Source organism: Danio rerio, chromosome 7 (assembly GCF_052040795.2).
Source record: "Danio rerio strain M-AB ecotype USA chromosome 7, GRCz13ab, whole genome shotgun sequence".
NCBI classification, from domain to species: domain Eukaryota; kingdom Metazoa; phylum Chordata; class Actinopteri; order Cypriniformes; family Danionidae; genus Danio; species Danio rerio.
The window spans coordinates 62002744-62025000 of record NC_141027.1 but is presented as its reverse complement, the minus strand read 5'-3'; the positions used below and the strand labels follow the sequence as shown (position 1 = coordinate 62025000).

At 34.2% G+C, this 22257-nt stretch overlaps 1 protein-coding gene across 3 annotated transcripts in view; it reads left to right on the top strand.

The window, feature by feature from the left end:
• The window catches only part of zdhhc21 (zDHHC palmitoyltransferase 21), a 70109-nt gene that overhangs the window by 35663 nt on the left and 12189 nt on the right, over positions 1–22257 (top strand). For 2 of the 3 annotated variants that reach the window (NM_001123055.2, XM_087258555.1), the window contains 3 exon segments: positions 3085–3223; positions 10109–10225; positions 16977–17020. In NM_001123055.2, the coding sequence (NP_001116527.2) occupies positions 3085–3223; positions 10109–10225; positions 16977–17020 (300 nt within the window). 3 annotated transcript variants of the gene reach the window in all.

Genomic DNA, 22257 nt, shown 5'->3' with positions numbered 1-22257 from the left:
CATTTAATTTTATTTAGGCTAGATTGTATTTTATTTAGCAAACCAGTTTGTGTTAGGGCGCTGAAGCATAGCGGACTGGTTTTGAAGCACTTCACCCTAGATGTTATTCTTGTTTATTTTGTAGATAACTGACCAAAAAAGTATATATTAAAATTAGTCTAATTATTAATTTTATATAATATTATTATATTAATTATAAATTATTGATTATTAATAAAATACAATGATGTGCTTTCATTTTCTCAGTCTCACTCACGACAATGAATAAATGTAGCCTTTGACAGCAAGCATCAGTGGTTCTTGAGATTGTAATATGAATAAGGCAGTCAGCAGGTAATTTGAGCACAGCTCCCCAGGTGAGAGCATCGCACATCGGACAGTTCATCAAGGATATTCCGCAGGATCTCATCTCATTATACAGTAGTTGTTAATTCATCTTGTCTATGTCTAATGACTCTTTGGTCATTTGAATCTATCATTTGATCTCAGGTAACGTATTTTGGCTGAGTGCAAAGATAAGTTACCACATACACTGATTTTGCACATTTAGCCTTTACTATATTGTATTAATCTTTTTTTATGTTAATTGTAAAATGACTATTATTGATTATTAAAACTGATATTCAGCGAAAGAGACAGGGTATGTTTTATATTTTTCAATGAAAATACAAGGATGCAGTTTTGTTATAGGCTCCGTTTTGTTATAAATATGCATACAGTGAAGATGATTATTAAATAAATATGTAGCTACACAATGCCTTAACATTGTTGGTGTCTGTTAATTTGTTAATATCACAATGAAAAAAAAAATTCTGTATCATTTTATTGCTAAGATACTGAAACTACGTAGCCAGGTTGATGTGAATGATGTTATAAAGCAGCGTACACTTTTCCATTTGAAGATTAACCCAAGTTGTCCTCGGGAGTTTGTTACCATAAAAAACAAAAAACAAAAAAACAGACAATCCACAAACTTGCGAAGTCTGAACATAATGGGAGGGAATTCAAGACTGAACTTTTTGTACTTAATATTGAGAAAAAAACCCAAACAGATGAGTTCACCCCGCTCACAGACTGTTTTCTGTCCTGCCCTCCGGCAGGCGCTTCAGGCTCCCCCAGACAAAAACCAGCAGACTGAGGAACAGCTTTTTCCCCAGAGCTGTCTCCCTCCTGATCTCTGCCCCACTGACTCTTTTGCCCCCCACTGACTCTTTTCCCCCCAATACACCCCCCACTCTCCTCTAACTTAAACTCCTCGCAATAACTACACTGTTTAACATTTGCACATTTAAAAATTTGCACATTCACTGCACCACATTGAACTGTTTACTTATTGAACTGTACATAACCACTGCATATGGACATTTGTAATTATGTACACACCCACTATAAAAATACATTTGTAATCATGCTTATTTATCTGCATACTACTGATTATTAATAGCAACCTGTACATATATTTATATATTGTTACATATACACTTGTAATCATGTTCATCTATCCCTGTACATATATTCATATATTGTAACATATACACTTGTAATCATGTTTATCTATCTGCACACTACTGATTATTAATAGCAACCTGCTAATATATTCATAATTGTAAATCTGCTCATAGCTTTTCCAACCTGTATATAATGTTCATAGTACATCCATCTTTAAATATCACCATAGTTTTTCTATAACTGCACTTTATAACTTATTCCTGTATCCTGCACTTGCTGCTATTGCACTGCTGGTTAGACCTAAACTGCATTTTGTTGCATTGTACTTGTACATGTGTAATGACAATAAAGTTGAATCTAATCTAATCTAATCTAATCTAAATCACACCTCGGGTTTCCCCATCCATACTGATTCAGCAGCAATTTTAAACGAAAACGACATGCTCAGCGTTTTCAAAATGCTTCATTTTCTGGGCTTAAAAACTCCCTGGTAATAAGGTTGTGAGGTGTAACTGTTGCAAAAGTAATGCTTTTAAAACTAAAATGTATTAGTGTAAACAGGGCCTTGGGGAACACCCTTTTTATTACTTCTGCTTTATATGTAGCTATTGTTTTAATTGATATTACTTTAGCTAAAATATTGTTTTGTTTAATACTTAATAAATCAATTGAGTATAGTTTGTACTAGGGCTGACACAGTATTTGATTTTTCACACCACAGTTGTGGCTTGAAGAATTTACAATATCTATACATGGTAATGTCTATAGAAAGCATGGAAGAAAAAAAACATGTTTTTTGTTTCACTTCATTTAGATTTTGTTTAGGTTTGATCTTTTTACTGTAAACCATAAAAATAATTATTTGAGCAAAATGTTTATTTGCTTTATCACAGACTGAATCTGCAGTGATTTCATATTAGAAGCAACAACTGCACTTGATCATGTTCCACACAAAGCAGCAGCGTGCATGCATGCTTGAGTATTAGAGATTTCATTTAAATTGTATAATTTTAAAAATATGTAGTGAAAAGAAATTAGTCTGACTTTGTGGAATAATGCTACATAAGACATTCTGGCACAAACCTAAAAAGGTAGAAATGCTGGATTAAAAACGCAAGTTTAGGCATGGGAACCCCTATAGAAATGTAGAAGTTACAGTGTTACCTTAGTCACAACTGTAAACTAAGTGACAGCTGTGGTCGTATTTTATATTAATCAATTTCTAAGAAATTACCACCTAAGCTTTTAGTATGACAGTATTTCACTCATAAATGCCTAAATAAATCCCCATGTAACAATATTTAGGATTTTTCTTAAATTCTTAAATTTCCTTTCCTTTAGTGTTACACAATTGTACATGTTTCTTATAACTTGCTAAACATTTTTATAAAAGAAAAAAAAAAAACACAAAATTTTAAATAGATTGCTGTGTAACTGTATGCTTGTTTTTGTTAGGTAGTTAGGGGACATATGTTGGAGACTAATTATGATGTTTTGTAACAAAAACTGTTTATATTGGGTTAATAGGTACTAAATAGTGTGTTAATTTGAAATTCTTATCAAGATTTTTTATAAGATACCATGACATTTTTATTCTTTGTCTCTCTTATTTTCTTCTGCTCTCTCTTTTTGCAGGATTAACAACTGTGTTGGGGAGGATAACCACTGGCTATTTTTGCAGCTGTGTTTTTACACTCAGGTTCTGAGTTTTTACACTCTAGTGCTAGACTTCTGTCAGTACTACTACTTTCTGCCCTTGTCCTCAGTTGACCAAGTAAGACCATTTTGCATTTAAACAGGTATACATTTTTAAGTGCTTTGAATAAATGTATATTTTAAAAGTTTAAATTACAATTACAATTACTGTTTTAGTGCAACTGGACAACATTTAACAAGCAATAACATAAGTCTTTTGCAATCAAACCTAAACCTATGTCACTTGTTTGCTTTATTAAGGCTAATAACACGTACAAGTCATTTTAACCATTAGGGTAAATATTCCCTTTTTCCTTATAGGTCCGTTTTAAGGAATATTCTGTAGTCTTCGAAATAACATACCTTGGAATGTTGTAATTGATGAATTAATTCTTTATCTTTATTTCTATAGTGCATTTTACAATGTAGATTGTGTCAAAACAGCTTATCATAGATGAGGAAAGGTGAATAAAATGCCTTAAAATACTTCAGTAACAATTTATAATAACTGCACACTGTAAAGCATGACTGTAAAACATGAATGCGGTTATGAATATATTAAAACGTGCTTGTTTAATGTAAAAATACATAATAATGACAAAAAAAAATCGTAATTTGTGGATCTTCTTACTTCTGGGTGCAGCGATCCTGCTGTTGTGGCTGGTGTATTCTGAGAAAATGTTCTTACCCCTTGGTTACGAGTGTGGTCTTGAAAAATCTCTTTTCGAAGGGCTATCTACCCCTTCCCCTTAGCCCTACGTCTTCAAGCTAAAGATAATTGGGACAATAAGGGGGAAAGTAAGGGGAAGGGCTAAGGGGTAAAATTGGGATTGGGCCCAAGTCAGCCACTTGTGGCAGGAGTAGACCGATGGCCACAATTTGGTCCAGAAATGCCACTTTATGCTGTATCTAGTAGATATGTGTAATGTTGACAATATCTGCCATCTTGATGCTCCCAAATCTGAGTCAGGAACTTTCACACAGAAGAACTTGTGTCCCCGATAGTAAAGGGACAGTCAAGTGTGATAATCTTAGAAAATTAACATAGGGTCCTGGGGGTCTATACACAGTGAATAATGAAAGAGATGACATTGTTTTTTTTTTGTTTTTTTTAATAGCTTAACATTAACTGCCGAATTCTATTTCCCCTTTAAAATGTACCCCTAAGAAATGGCACACCACTACACTAAAGCATGTGCACACGTCATCATATGTCATCCTGATCTCTTGCTTCATATAAGATCGACGATCACGACTGCTGTAGTTATTCCAGTTACATTATTATTATTTTTTTTTTGATGTTTATCTTCAGGAAATCACTGAAGGCATATATTATGTTATCATAACAATGTAATGTGGCAATAAAATTCTAACTCTACTGTGCATTTACATAGTGGCCATATTCATCTGTGTAAACACACAAAAACAACATTAACATTAATCCAGACACTGTAAAAAGGTAATTTCCAGCCACTAGACTTTTCTGACAGAATATTTGAGTGTCATCAATATGGAACAAAATCAATGCCTAAAGTCTTGAATTAAAAAGCTTGTTGAATATCACAATCTGAAAAAAAATAATACACCGTATTAACAAGTTCTTGCATTTTAATGACGTGAATTCCAGGGTTTGTATTTTTAGGTCCTGAAATTTAACATATCTGTTTATTTAAGCTGTGAATATTTCAACGAAAAATATTTCAAACACGTTTTCATACTTAAAAATTCAATAATTCATATTCAATTTTCAGATTTCACTTACAAAATATTCAATACCCTTTAAAAATACGATGTATAATATTCAAAAGGTCATTTTCAGTTCATTTTATTTCAGTTCAAATATTCGCTTCCATAAATTCAGTGGATCAAATTCGACTGATAAAATTCAACATTACATCCGGGAACTGCAGGAGAAGCAATAGATTGCCGATTGAAGATCGCCAGCTGCTCTAGCTTTCACCAGCAGGTGGAGATGGAATAATGTAAGATTTTTAACCCAGTAAACAGGCGAGAAAAAGGCTAATAAAGGCACAAAAGTAGCATTCAATTTTAATATCAATGCCTTGGACATTATAAATAATAAAAAGTATGAGTAAAATGAGTAAATGAGGGTTTAGTCATTTATATTTGCCCTTATGTAACGGAAGCCAGCTGGTGATCGCGTAAAGCTCACTCCTCGGATCCAGCGACAGACGTTGTTCTGCAATCTTATCGGAGCTTGTCTCCCATGCTGGCTCGTTACCTGCTCGGACCGGTGCGGTTACTTGCACATAAACCGTCTTTTGATGAATATGATGTTACACATTGTCTATCTTTATTGACTCTTTCTTCCATAGACGCGAAGTATTATATTGACAGCTAAAGAATATAAACGTAAGAGAAACAGGAGAGGAAATATTATAATAATAATACAAAATAGATAAACATTGACAGGGCTAAGAACAATTACGAACAAAGATTATCAAAACCAGAGAGATTTTATGAGAATGTCACAAAACAGTTTACTTGGAAATGTTAAACAGAGAGTTCAGGTATTATTTAAGGTTGGTTATGGATGGGGCGTCTGATTTAAAATAATTTAACATGTGAATGCATTAAAGGGGCGTCTTCAGTTATTCACACAGAACCGTCTAATATGGCATAACTATAAGGAGTAATGTTTGCGCTGTTTAAACGCAGCTATGTCAGGATTGGCATAGGTTATAATTTAATTATTTAAATTATGATTGTTATTATTATTTTATGACATGTATTTGGGCTATTGCGCTTAAATAAGTCATCTGTGATTCTAAATTAATATTTCTATTTATCCTTTTTAGCTATCACTTTGCTATCGTCTTTCTCTTCTTTTTTTCTAGTTTTTGTGGTTCTGCCACGGTTAAACGTTTGCAAAATGTCTTTGGTTTGTCCAGATTATTGCTTTTCCTCTAAATTAGAGACGAAGCAGAAGGAAAATGAATGAATTGATGAATGAATGAAATGATTGACATTTTTATGCATGTGCTGTGCGGCTTGCTCACGACAAAGTCGAACGAGTGGCCGCGAGCTCCGGTGGCCAGTCAGAGCCAGCGCCCCACAGCAAACTGATTAAGAGATGCTGGATGGCTGCCATATGATAGGAATTCTTCCAAAGTTTCAGATGACATCTGGGCGTGTGCATAATAATGTAAAATGAAAGTGAAAGTCATGACATTTGGCCAAGCATAAGAATAGCCTACAAGAGTGTTTCGATTATTATATTAATCATGACATATGTCATGCTTGGGCTTATATGAATAACACCTCGCTGTTTACCATTTCCGAAAGTGGAGCTGACGTCGGCGCGAAATTGCTTGTATAATTGTAAAAAGAGTGATGAATATTAATGGATTTCTTATATCTGTCATTTCTGATAATATAATTGATTTAGTGTGAGCTTATGAGTTTCCAACACAGCAAAAATGCATCAAGAATCCTAAACTAATAACTTTATCAAGCAAAAATTATGATTTTATAAGCTACTGATTTTTTTTAAAAAACAAGAAAAAAGAAATATATTAGCTACCCTAGCAATTGTTTATTTAAATATGATCATCTCAAAATATAAAATAAAAACATAATGGTTTGACTTTGTGAAATCATAAAACACACTTGCAGAAAAGAGTTATAAATGAGCAAATACATTCTCTCCAGTAGATGGAGATTAAAGCTCAGTAATACCCCATGAGGATGAATTGAGCTGCTTTGCAGGATCCCCTCAATCACGCATGTCAAACCACGCATTATAAACATTAATCTTATGAAACTAGCTCAAGTGACAACTATATTAAGTTTAAACCAGTTTAAATAAGTTTATATGTTTAATAACTGCAAAAAAGATCAACATTGCTAATCATAAAATACAAACGGTCGCTGCAAAGTTATAAATAACGGTTTTCTCGTTTAATAAAAACAAAGTCAGTTATAACTGCCTATTATCAAACCACAGGCGACTCATTTTATTAGTTATCATTGGCTGCGACATTGCCACTTTTGCGTTATTACCTTTTTCTCGCCTATAGGCTACATAACAATAAAACAATAATCTGGACAAACTAAGACATTTTGCAAACGTTTAACCATGGCAGAACCCCAAAAATTAGAAAAAATGTCATACAATAATAATATTAACAATCATAATAATAATTTAAATGATGAAAATGTATAACCTATCCCAATCCTGACATAGCTGCGTTTAAACAGCGCAAACATTACTCCTTATAGTTATGCCATATTAGACGGTTCTGTGTGAATAACTGAAGACGCCCCTTTAATGCATTCGCATGTTAAATTATTTTAAATCAGACGCCCCATCCATAACCAACCTTAAATCATACCTGAACTCTGTTTAACATTTCCAAGTAAACTGTTTTGTGACATTCTCATAAAATCTCTCTGGTTTTGAAAATCTTTGTTCGTAATTGTTCTTAGCCCTGTCAATGTTTATCTATTTTGTATTATTATTATAATATTTCCTCTCCTGTTTCTCTTACGTTTATATTCTTTAGCTGTCAATATAATACTTCGCGTCTATGGAAGAAAGAGTCAATAAAGATAGACAATGTGTAACATCATATTCATCAAAAGACGGTTTATGTGCAAGTAACCGCACCGGTCCGAGCAGGTAACGAGCCAGCATGGGAGACAAGCTCCGATAAGACTGCAGAACAACGTCTGTCGCTGGATCCGAGGAGTGAGCTTTACGCGATCACCAGCTGGCTTCCGTTACATAAGAGCAAATATAAATGACTAAACCCTCATTTACTCATTTTACTCATACTTTTTATTATTTATAATGTCCAAGGTAATGATATTAAAATTGAATGCTACTTTTGTGCCTTTATTAGCCTTTTTCTCGCCTGTTTACTGGGTTAAAAATCTTACATTATTCCATCTCCACCTGCTGGTGAAAGCTAGAGCAGCTGGCGATCTTCAATCGGCAATCTATTGCTTCTCCTGCAGTTCCCGGATGTAATGTTGAATTTTATCAGTCAAATTTGATCCACTGAATTTATGGAAGCGAATATTTGAACTGAAATAAAATGAACTGAAAATGACCTTTTGAATATTATACATCGTATTTTTAAAGGGTATTGAATATTTTGTAAGTGAAATCTGAAAATTGAATATGAATTATTGAATTTTTAAGTATGAAAACGTGTTTGAAATATTTTTCGTTGAAATATTCACAGCTTAAATAAACAGATATGTTAAATTTCAGGACCTAAAAATACAAACCCTGGAATTCACGTCATTAAAATGCAAGAACTTGTTAATACGGTGTATTATTTTTTTTCAGTTTGTGATATTCAACAAGCTTTTTAATTCAAGACTTTAGGCATTGATTTTGTTCCATACATCAAGAGTCACAATGGTGTGGGACTGCTATGCAGGAGTTATTAGGTGATTGTAGATAGCAAGATTTTGCAGTTTTTATTTTAGCTTTTTTTTTTTTTTTTTTTTTGAAAAGCATAATGGTAAACATGAATGCAGTTCAACACAATTTTCCACACTCATGTAGAAAAAAGTGCACTTTAATATACTAGCAGAAAGTGTATCTGCTAGTAAAACATATGATAGAGTAATTGGGAGTTAATTTTGTTGTAGCAACTCCTGATAAAGTAGGGACTAAGCTGGGAATTAGGGGAATATGATGTAGTATCACTTCACTCAAAGCATGCTATGCAATCAATTTCTATTTTATTACTGCTTTCAAATAGAGTGATTTTATAATTTTGAGATCACAGTGATCATCTCATGTAGGGGATATATTGGCAGGTTAAGTTTTGTTCTATGTCTGAAGACATTAGGCTTACAGTGGTGTATTTTATTTCAGACCCTTTCAGTTCATAGGATTATAAATCTAAGTATTTAATAGACTAGCTGAGCCACAATGGCAGTGTAATTTGCTTGCAATAAAAAACCCATAATGCTACGTTTCCTCTTTTTCCTTATTTTGTGTAGCATTGTTTGTGGCTTAACATTTACTGCTTAGAAGCAAAAGATATATGCATACATAAAAGACTCTGTGGGAGAAAAAAGTTTATTTATCTCATAGGAATAAGCTGTACTTTCCGATAAGTCTTCTAATGATGTTTCACAATTAATTTTCATGTTCACATACTTTAAAGCCATAAGACAACAAACCATTATGAACGACCATAAGAATAATAGAAAAGGAATATTCAGAGATGAAATACAAAACAAACAATCAAGAAATAAATAATAATTTTGTAACAAATTACATGCATAATTAAGTAAATTTGTTACCTTAATCTGTATGTGTGTGAATTAGAGTGTATGGATGTTAGCCAGTGATGGGTTGCAGCTGGAAGGGCATCTGCTGCATAAAACATATACTGAATAAGTTGGCAGTTCATTCCACTGTGGCAATCCCAGATTAATAAAGGGACTAAGCCGAAAAGAGAATGAATGAATGTTACCTTATTCTACCTTGAACCAGGAGCTACAACTCATTGGCTGGGGAATTTGTGAATTAACCGTGCACCTATGCATTAATTGGCATGTCTTGCTTAACATTCTTTGTATCATGCTTCCTAGCGTTGAATACCATTGCTTCATATATCTGCTACATTTGGTAAATTGCTGTCGTAATTAACCATAACTCAACCATAGCCATAATTTTGTTTAACGGAATCAACTCATGAACATATAAAATACAAATTATATATGCTTTGAAACAAATTGTTGTAAATTAAATCACAAATGACAAACATTGATATAACATGTCCCTTCAGGTTTTATTACACACAGAATATTGTGGATTTGTGTGTGATTATATGTGAATTGGTGTTAATAATCAAGAAAACACTCCCCAATCAAAAATACTCCCCTTCATTTATGTGTAGCATTTTAGTTTGACGTGGGTATTGGCTGATTTATACATGAGCATTTACTGCATGTGTAACTTGTTTGTTTCACTCAGGCTGACTTTGCAGTACATCATGAATTGGCTCTTCTACGTGTGTCTTGTTTCATGGGGTTGATCATGTTTGGTGGAATAAGCAGCCTTTTCTACACACAAGTCAAAGGAATCCTTACAGTGAGTAAATCAATGAGTTTGTTATCTCTGAAGTGACATAAGATTACTTGTGGCTGTGAAGTGGGACTGTGGTGACATCATTTCTTGGATATTTCTCTGGTCTACTTGGACCACTTAATTTACAAATTCCATTTACTGCTGGAAATTCTAAAAAGAAAAAAAAAAATATTTAGTTCATTTTCAAGAATGATTGACATCCAAAATCTCACCAGCAGCAATGAGATAGTTGTAGTATTAGACCCTGGGGTCTAAGGGGGGTTTAGGGCACTGGAAAAGTGTTGGCATGCCCTGACATTTGTGTTTTGTTTTGTTATATATTAACTCTCTGTGGTCAACAAATCCGGATACATGTATCAGTCATAATACACTCTTTTTTTATAGTGTTGATTAGACAAACAGAGATTTGAAAACTTTAAGGGCCTATTTTTATTTGTATATATTCATAATTAAAACAAAACTATTTGTGTTAGCAAAACAGACAGGGGGTGCCTCTATTTCTGACTCTTCTGTCTAGCAAAAAAAAAATTTACTAGCAAAAACTTTAAAAAAAAAAACAACTGAAAAATATGAATAAAACATCATTTTAAATAAAACATCATAAAATATTATGGGCTCTTTTGACAGTCCATGCGCAGAGCACAAAACGCAGGACGCAAACGCTTTTCAGGGCATGTCAGAACGCATTTTTGATGGGATGATGGGATGATTAATGATGGGATAATCATCGCTTTGCGCCGTGGCGCATGGTCTAAAAGGGTTGCGTTTATTTTTTTTAATGAGTTATAGGTGTGTTTTGAGAATAAACCAATCAGAGTCTCATCTACCATTACCTTTAAGAGCCAGCTGTGTCGCGCCATAAGCGCATTTTGATGTAAAGTAAGTTCACTTCCGTTTTTGCTCTCGTGGATAGGGAAACCTTACCACACAGACATCCATTAGCCTATAAATAATTAATTTTGTTTAAGCGCAAAGATTTGTATCAAAACTATTTCTAAATTCAGTTCTTATCTCTAGCAAACGAATAAATGAACTATAATAAAAAAGTGTGGTCAAAATACTGAGTTATTTCCAAATACACCTGCCATGCCCCATATGGTCTAAAACCTGACAGGTGGACAAATCTAAGCTTGTTTTTAATAAAACAAATATAAATATGGATATAATAAATAATACTGCTAATAATAATAACATTATACAAAAGCAAATTGAATAAACTGGAAAAGCCTCCCAAGATGAAGAAAGTAAGGCAGTGGTTTTTAAATTCATGAAGGCTAGAAATTAATGTTTTGTAATATTTTAATCATTTATATTTATATCCTATATATATATATCCTTATTATATATTTATATCCTTAATATATTATATCTTTTTCATATGTAAAGATATTTGTGTATTACTCTACATCTTGTGTGTAGTGTGTAAGCCAGGCGCACTTTGCGCCAGACAATAGACTGACTTTGTTCTGGTCTAAAGAACAGACTATTTACAGTTTCTCAAAATAGCAACGCTCCAAAACACACCTGCTTTTTTAGACCAGAACGCCTATGGGCGCACATTTGAGCCCAAATGCATTTGCTATTTAAACAGTGTGGCGCAACACCTCAAAATGACCCTTGCGCCGAGCTGAAAGTAGCGCAAGACTATTGCCTTGCGCCACATTGCGCCAGGTGTATGATAGGGCCCTATGTTGATTTAAAGTAAATGTTTTTCATGTTCAAAATTATATTTCTTGTAATCTAAGCTTTTGTCATTAGGCCACTTCAGCGTCTCAGAGTCATTCAAAAATTATTATTACATGTTGGCAATCACACACTGATTTTCACCGAGGCAAAACAAACACACACGCAGGGGAGAAAAACTGAGAGACTGACCGTACGTTCACACCGAAAGCGGCGACAGCGTCAAAGTAGCCGGAAGTCATTCATTTTCAATGAGAGCCGGCGGCAATAAGCGGCGAGGAGCAGCGCGGCGCGTTTTCGCCGGCGTGAGCGTCGAGGAGAGTTGAAATGAAGTCAACTTTATGGTAATGAGCTATGACGCGGTTCAGCGGCAAGCAATCAGAATGAAGACGTCCATCGCTTGATAGCAGTTCAGAGAACACAGACCTGTGAACTTTGGTTCCGACCACAGTTGTTCCCAAGGGTTTGATTATTGCGGTCGCCGCATTTCCAATTATTTCTATTTTTTTCCTACAGGAACATGCATTAAATAAGTTACTGGAGACTTACTGATGTTCATTAATGTTATAGAAATTTATCTTAAAAAAGCGGGAATCTCACGCGATGTGACAGTACAAAACAGTACTGCTGCTTCAGGATATTTCAGACATATGGACACATATTGGATAAATAGAGCAAAGCCACACCACACGCAACTTGATCTTCCATTGTTGTATGAATTTGATAAGAAGTGTGCAACATTTTCACGCTAGAAACATGTTTTATGCAGGAATGTAACTGATATGCTGCAACGGCTCATTTAAATACGAGATCAATGTAGCGAGTTTTGACGCTCTCGCCGCAGGAGCTGAAGGCAGAGAGCGTTGTCGCCAGGGCGGCCAGAGCGACCTTGGACGCTCTCGCCGCTTTCGGTGTGAACGTACGGTGACTGTGATAATATGACAGTGGAATGTTTGATATTGCACGATGTATAAGAGAAAAAAACCCTCTGCATTTCAAGGTAACTCAGATGCACTCAGTAGGTCAGAAAGCCGTGTGTTTATAGACTATACTGTCACAAAATGCAGCGGAAATTAAACACGATGGTCGGTAATAGTTTGCTTGCAAACTATTGCAGTGTTCACGTTTACACTCGTAGAGCAGCATTTACAGCAGATCTTTCAGTCCATAACATTGTAGTGATATTAACGTAAACTAAGTAGCTTAGAAATCATATTGACTAAGGTCTGTCTTTAAACACTGAAACAGTACTGCTGACGATACAAACTATAACTTTGCCATCTAAATAAACAAAGAAAGGGCACTGATCGCACACACTTACCAAATCTGTAGAGAAAGGACAGTCAACACCACCTGGAGCTGTGTCTTTTTTTTAAAGAAGATGAGCAGCAATTCCGGATTTTAACGGATATCCGGATTTTTCTTGAGTAAAACATGTTCTATATAAACGTATTTCTGCCGCGTGTCGCGTGCACTGATCCACACGTGAGTCCAGTTGCGCTCTCATAGCTGAGACATAATTTGTTGTAGCAAATTTAAAAATGCAACACTGACGACCTGTATCTACAAACAATTCTTATTCTTTTTCCACTTCTTTTGGCAACACAACGTGTTTGTCAAGCTATTCTCTTATGCACAAGTTTTCCCGCTTGAAAGGAAGACACATCATCAGGGGAGTTTTAACTGGATTCCACTCATTCATTTATTGCATCATAAATGCAGCAGAAAGGCAGGTAAAAAGTATAAAGGTGGAAAGTTGAAAGTAGAAAGTTGAAAGGTGAAAAACCTTCAAAATAAACAAAAATACAAGATATGTAATTAAATTGCAAATAAACATACAAACATTTGTGAATTTTGTCTGATTTTTCACACAGTATTTTCCAATATTATACTGAATTAACACTTGTTTTAAAGCACTATCACCAGTACAGTTTAATATACTGAACTTAAATATTTAGTTTTAAAACATATAAATGAAATGCGATAAATTTTGCTACTGCAGCAATCAGCTTATGTACACGTGATCTGCTCATGCATGCATATGAATCACGGAGGAAAATTACATCTTAATGTCAGTCAGATAGCACTCAAATGATTATTGAAATAACCAAAACTATACATTTCTGCTTCATAACATCTTCTAGTTTGCAAATAACTATTTGTATCTTCAAGTAATTAAGCAGCGGGCAGATAAGCACTATAGGAGCAACTTTTTCCTCTGTGCCGAACTTGAACTCAGATGCTGCTTCACGGTTGATTCGCCCTCAAATACTGACATGACAGTCGCGATTTTCATGCAATGAACAAAGTAATGTTCTCACCGGTTGCCACTCCGGGACTTGATGATGGTTTTTTAACTGTTGTGCACTTTCTTTTGCTCAATTTTGGCGGACATTCGGCTTTGTCGGAGGTTTCGTTTTGGCGGAGATTCTGTTCTGGTTAGGTTTCAGTTTCCTTTTTTCCTTACGTGAATGCCAAACTACTGCATGTCCTTCCGCCTCTCCCTCCGACTGGCGGATGGATTTTTTTTCTCCTTCTATATTAGTTTGACTTGACAGTGTTGTCTCTCTCTGCCGTCTGAACACTGTTTCAGGTACAAACAGTCTTCGAAGATATCATGCATATTAATAAAGTTGTACCGCATGCACAATAGAGTGCGCTGATTGGTTTGAACCAAATCTTACTCATGAATGAATGCAGCACACTCAGAGATGTAATAAGGCACTCCCAGGTACAGACGTCCAGTCTACACACTGAAATACACGCTAAGATCTCATAGCCCTGACGCAGCTTTAAAAATTTGTTTCAAGCCGGAAGTACGAATTTGCTTGAAATAAAGCAAAAACAACCAGTTTTCACCTTTTAGTGAAATATGTGTACTAATGTTGTTTTTAGCAGTGTGGGACAATATATGGCTGTCAACAGCTCAAAAATTGTGTTTTGGTATTTCGTGACCCTTTAAACACCCACTCGCAACCCCCCACGTTTCCAAAACTCACTGTTTCACCTAAAATTGGAAAAGTGTATATATATTTTTGTTGATTTATTTCTTTTGAACTTTTTATTGGTATTCATTCATTCATTCATTTTTTTTTCTGGCTTAGTCCCTTTATTATACCGGGGTCACCAGAGCAGAATGAACTGCCAACTTATCCAGCATATATTTTTACGCTGCTGATGCCCTTCCAGCCGTAACCCATCTCTGGGAAACATCCATACACACTCATTCACACTCATACACTATGGACAATTTAGCCTACCTAAGTCACCTATACCACATGTCTTTGGACTATGGGGGAAACCGAAGCACCCGGAGGAAACCCTCGCGAACAGAGGGAGAACATGCAAACCCCACACAGAAACGTCAACTGATCCAGCCGAGGCTCGAACCAGCACTAGCTGTGAGGCGACAGCACTACCTACTGTACCACTGCATTGCCTTTTTTGGTATATTTTTTGTTATTTATAACATGAAAATAACAATTTCTTTTAACAAAGACTGGAACACAGTTATGTATGGCATCAATTTGACACCACGAAAAACAAACATGGTTTGCTGGGCATGTATTGTCTAAAGGGACAGCAGCCACAAAATGGAACAGTGATGTGGGGCATTGGATTGTTAAGAAATGACAATCGCTTGACCCACTTGTTCCATACATCCCGTATTGGTGTGAGTTTATCACGCACTCATCTTCCCTGCCTTGCTTCTTTGTCATCAAAGTGTATGTTGAGAAATAAAACATGGAATGTCTTCAAACACATAGTGGCTGGAAATATTGACCTTCCAGTGTCAGCATTCCAAAGGTTTTATATTCAAGTCTTTTTGAAATGAGTCAAACACAAATGCTATTACAAAGTGCACAGTACAGACACACACACACACACACACACACACACACACACACACACACACACACACACACACACACACGTTATACTTGGTTGGACTGTTTTTGCTCTCATGCGGCTGTGGTAATTTCAGCAGTTACATTGCTATTTTACTGTCTATGTTACAAAAATGCACTGTAAAAACATATTAAACTTGTAAAACTCATTCTTGAGATGATCACAGAGAGTTGGAACAGATAACTAATAAGTTTGAACAAAAGGTCATGGGTTGTCACCCTCCATACTGTAAATTATGTTCTAAATACATTTCCAAAATAGGTTTTCATAATGTCCTGATTCTACCATTGGCCACTATAACAGTCACTAATACTGCCCTTTCACAAGTCAAAACAAAAAGGTTTTTTCACAGTATTATTACCTCCCTTTTGATTTTTTTTTTTTATATTTCCCAAATTATGTTTACAGAGCAAGGAAATTATCACAGTATGTCTGATAATATATTTTTTATTCTGGAGAAAGTCTCTCTTGTTTTATTATGACTAGAACTACAGAAGTTTTATTTTTATTTTTAAACACTATTTTAAGGACAAAATTATTAGCCCCTTTAACCTATGTATCTTTTATAGTCTACAGAACAAACTGTTATACAATACCTTGCCTAATTACCCTAACCTGCCTAGTTAACCTAATTAACCTAGTTAAGCATTTAAATGTCACTTTAAGCTGTATAGAAGTATCTTGAAAAATATCTAGTAAAATATTATTTACTGTCATCATGGCAAAGACTAAATAAATCAGTTATTGGAAATGAGTTATTAAAACTATTCTGCTTTAAAAATGTGTTGAAAAAATCTTTTCTCTGTTAAACAGAAATTGGGGAAAAAATAAATGGGGCTAATAATTCAGGGGGTTAATAACTCTGACTTCAACTGTATGTACATGATTTTACATTTATGGTATAAAACAAACTTTTTATTTATTATATTAATATAATATATTAATTTTTTTACAAAGTTTGACGTTCCCTATTTTTTTTCACTGTATGTTTTATTGTTTTTAATCACTGTATGGGAAAACTAATCCAATTCACCCCATCACTTTCACTGGGTTACTTTCATAAATCTTTTTTATGAATTGTAACTATCATCTTATATATAAAAAATTGCATACTTGTGGTAACAATTCTCACTGGTACTATTTTTCATGTTTTCCACAACAGGACACAACTACCATAGAGAAGATGTCACACTTAACCGAAGAAGTGTAAGTATGGTTGTTTTTAGCATAATTTTTATTCATTTATTAATAATGCAATGCTGTCTACATAAATACATATAGATATGGAGACTGGGTGTAGTTGTCACTTTTCATCTGTAAGGTTTCATACCAAAGATCCAATTACACATCAGTGTGTTTTATTATCACTGCGTTTGACTTTGATATCAAATTTAAAAAAAGCATTCATCCAGCAGAGAAAGAGAAAGAAATTTTTTTTTTTAAAAGTCAAGTCACCCTTGATTTCTGGTTTGTATTTATAGAAAACAGGGAAACAACAAAGTTGCTTTAATATATTGTGTATTTTATTAGAATGCACAGAGCAACAAGTCTCTAATAAGCAGTTGTTTAGCAGTTTCGTTTAGTAAGTTATGAAAACTTGTAACTTATTCTTAAACATGATTTCTGCTCAAGTCCTGTATGGCCTCAAGCATCCAAGTCAAATCATCAAACTATACCTTTTATTTGTTGTCAATGTGTGGTCTCTAGCGGTGAAACATATTGCCTTAAAATATACAGAATTTGTAATTCAAACATAGGAATTTCAGAATTGATGTCAAAAAATAGTCAATTTGACTATGTTCCATATCATATAGTAGGGGTCTTCAAACTTTGGGACAAAAAGAGTCGTTTTGGTCATTCTTCCCTCAAATAATATTTGCCCAGAGCCACACAACTTATTTGACCTTTAAATTAATATAACACAATTTGATGTTTACCGATGTAAGGAAATACGTTTATATATAACGGCAATATCACACTCGTAGCAGTGCGATATGGCTGTGTATCAGCACTAGTGGGACACTAAGGCATTCGGCCTATGACCTCGTGCCAACACACGTCCCCACCAGGGCTGACGTCAAAACATCAGAAGCTGTTACTTATTCACCTACATCACTTTAGAGCTAGTGTTTGAATGATTCTCTATGTTTAAAGTGATAACAAAGCAGCTGATTTTGTTCACTTTAAGATTATAAGGCTGAAATGCCATCCATCTACAGAGATATCTTCTTATAGTTTTACAGTCTACAGTATTTCTCTGTTGCAATCGGGAATATCACAATAATTAACCCCCCAAAAAGCAACGCAATCAATATCATACTGTTGTGTTTGCGATAAGGAAAAACGCTAAACACATGCGGATATTGCTTTTTTCAGAAAAAGAAATCAAAACAGGATGTTTGCGGGAAACTGGTCTGAAATACGGGATACTCCCATGAAAAAAGTATGGAATTGTTGGCAGGTATTGCTTACCAGTTTAATCATAATTTCATCTGCAATAGTTAGAAATCAGAGTGTTATAAGCTTCTAAGCTTAAGAGCTTATTATGCGGTTCTGTCGCCATCTTGCGGATAGAAAACTTCAACCGTCTTTGGTCTACACTATGGCCGTCGATGAGCCCTCTTATAAATTGTAAATATTTTAAAATAGGCAATATTTTTTGCAAATAAACTGCATAATTGCAATCTAAACAACTACATTCTCAACTAAAAAAAGCCTCAAAGTATATTTTGTTGTCTAACAACAGTAAAATTTGTCAAACTGTAGTGTCTCTGCTTGTTGCTGGCTGTATGTGGGTGGAGTAATACACAAAGGGTAAAGAGGCTGTACGGGTACTGATATTACTCAAATACAGTAGGTGAGAGTTCAAAGTGGCTATTGCCGCCGCGTCATATACCGCCGCAGTTTGAAATAGGTGCTGCTCTGTTTTTAGTGTATGACCGCAGTTTGTAAATGAGCCGCCAGGGGGCGCAAAGGGACGGGATGCGAACGGACAGAAATAGCCCATACAGCAGCTTTAAATATGCTACTGTGCTTGTAAATGAGATTAAACAATAAGTAAAAGCATTATAATTCCTTCAATAATCATTTAAATTTGTTAACACGCTTTATTGTAAACTTTTTAAGTGCAAAGAGGATTCGTTTTGGAGAATAGAATTGAAGAAGTAAAAGACAACTAAAATGAAAGCACAAACATTCATTACAAATAAGTAGTCTTAAATAAATACATAAATAAAGCAGCCTAAATATAGAAAAATGTTCAGTGTTTGCTATTTTGATAGGACTAAGACAAGACATTTTCATTTATGTTTTATTTCTGTTTTTATTTCCTTCAATAATCTAAACATTTGTTTAAAGATAGACCGCAAGATGTGCTGAGTGGCTACATGTGGTGAAGAACGATGGCAAAGCTAGGTGTGATTATTGTAATAAACTAATAAGTTATAAAGCAGAGTGTCCCGACCAACAGGACTAAGCATATGCAGTTGGCTCATTCTTCACGAATATAGAATTAAAATAATGGGGCGTTAGGGCGCTAAGCGGCGCATTCTCTCCGCCTTATCGTTTATAACCAGCGGGACACGCTGCTGAAGCAGGAGAGACACTCCGTCATTCATAATCTTAGCTGATGTATCGGAGTCGAAAGAATATATCAAAGAGGAATGTTCTTATAACATACCCGATAGGTGTAATCTTTTTTTTCGTGTCATTTCTCTTCAGCAAATTTAATTTTTTTTAAAGCTGCTTGATTCTTTTAAAACTGAAAGCAGAGCCCGTCAATTGGTGTTTTTCCATAAGATACTCCTTTATGAATGTTTTATTTTTTGATTAAAGTCTTTAATGTGCTTTTTAATAGTTTTATTTTATTTCAAGCAGCACCTAATTGCGAATTTATCCTCAAAACGTGGCATGAGAGCGATGCAAGTCATGTGTCGCATAATTGCCTTTTTTTCCTGTGCGTGTCATGTTTTTATTTCCGTTTTTATTTACATTTTCGTTGTTGATTATAGTTTACTATCTCATTTTATGTCTCAATAATTGTACATAATAATAAACGAATATTGAAAATAAATGAATAATGAAAATAGGCCTAAAAAAATTATTTATTTAAAGACATTGCCGCGAAGCACTGAGAAACGGCCAGGAGCATGGTCTAAAGAGCGTAAGTTGAATGCTGCTTCATCAAAAGCAAAAAAATAAATTAACCTACCTTAAGCAGGTCACAAAGTATAATAAAAATATTTTTGCCGCAGGACATAAATTAAATCTCGCAGGTTTATTTTTAATAATTTAGTTTCAGTTCAGTTTTTTTGTTTCAAAACGTCAGTATTCTCCTTTAAAGTAGCTATAACTGTTGTTTTGTTTAGTTTTTTTTTTTACTTAATGGCTCAGTATGTTTTGTATTTGAATTTCAATTTCAGTCACCTTGCACATGCGTGTGAAATGTAATGCGCGCATAACCGCTGAAAAAGAAGAATAAGCTGTTAGTTAGAGCTAATTCATCAAAATAAGCTATATTAAAATACAGCATGTATGTTAATACAGTCAGAATGTGAACAAACTCAAGGTATGGCTAAGATATGCGCTTGCTTTTTTTACAAATTTTTTCATTCGCTACTCTGCCAGGAACTTTGCCGCTAGAGAGCATCGTCAACAATCTCAATCTTATGGCTCATTCTTCACGAATATATTATTAAAATAATGGCGCGTTAGGTTTATTGTGCATCCTGGTTGTGCATTTTAGTTTAACTTTTTAAGAGTTATAAGCAGTTCGGTGTTAGTTTTTATTTATTTAAATATATCAAGCCGAAACTAAACAGTGCATTCTCTCCGCCTCCTCATTCATAACCAGACATGCTGCTGAAGCAAGCAGGAGAGATAGCCTACTCCGTCATTCATAATCTTAGCTGATGTATTCGAGTCGAAAGAATATATTATAGAGGAATGTTCTTTACTTATTATACTTTATTAGTCCCGATATATTTAATCTTTTTTTTTTACTTTTTTCCTGTCATTTCTCTTTATGAAATTATTTTTTTAAAGCTGCTTTATTATTTTAAAATCGAAAGCAGTGCCTGTCAATTGGTAATTTCCATAAGATACTCCTTTATGAATGTTTTATTTTATGAGTTAAGTCTTTAATGTGCTTTTTAATAGTTTTATTCTGTTCAAAGCAGCACCTAGATGCGAATTTATCCTCAAAACGTGGCATGAGAGCGATGCATGTCATGTGTTGCATAATTGCCTTTTTTCCTGTGCGTGCGCGATCAATTTCTGATCCTTTTGCATAAAGGTTTTAATCAAATGACAGGTCATTTAATTACTTTCGATGTGCTAAAATATTTGTTAAACGAATGTTATTTAAAAAAAGCATATGCACATATTACAACTGTAAAACAGACTGCATGGTCTGATCAGAAATAAAGAAAATTAGTTATATATTTCATTATTTAATGCATAAAATGGGCTATTCTTTTTATAAATTGAGTTTAATTGATTTGAAACTTTTAATTGCATTTTTATGTCCTGTAAATAATAAAAGTTGCATCAGATAACAACAAATCTGAATACCTGCAAACAGGGCCACAGTTACTTTTTTTTCACTGACTGGCATGACTGGCAAACGCGTCAGAAAAAAAACTGCTGAATCTCTGCAAATATTTGGTTAACTTATAAAACAAATGTCTGGTTTAGTGATGTTAGTAATACATAGAAAAATGCAAAGCAGAATTATTAAAGTTATTATTTCATTGACCTGAACATAACCATTTATAATATAATTACTAACCCGTCGTCCAAAATAATACAATAATAAAATAGCCTATTATTTTATTCGTGGCTAGAGCTTTATTAAATTGATTGACATTTTATATAAGCGATGTGCTTTTGTTTGTTTGTTCTCAGTGATCTTTAATATGTACTGGGTTGCACAAAATATCTTCTAAAATTTCAAGCAGTATTTGTCTATAGCTTTAATTAATTTAAAATATTAAAAATAACAATAATAAAATTATAAAAATACAAAGATAAAAAGAGCAGCATTTTGCTAATCATAAAAGCCCTTTATATTTATATCCATGTGTTGTTTCATATTCGTTTTATTTCACTTGATGCATTCGTTATTTAATGTTTGAATACTAAAAGAAATAACAGCCATCGTTTAAAAGGTTATTTTACCATCAAAATGTAGCCTGTTATATGTATCATTAACTTAAAAAAAAAAAATGCAAAGCAGAATTCTTCTGAGCTCTTTAACCCAGTGATGACAGGAATCACTGGCCCACCACATTCTTACGAACATATTTTATTCATTAAAGTTATTATTTCATTGACCTGAGCATGACCATTTATATAACATAATTACTAACCCGTCGTCTAAAGCAGGCAACCCTATTCAGCTATGTTCTATGTTTTTACATAATTCTTTTTGGCAAATGCTAGGA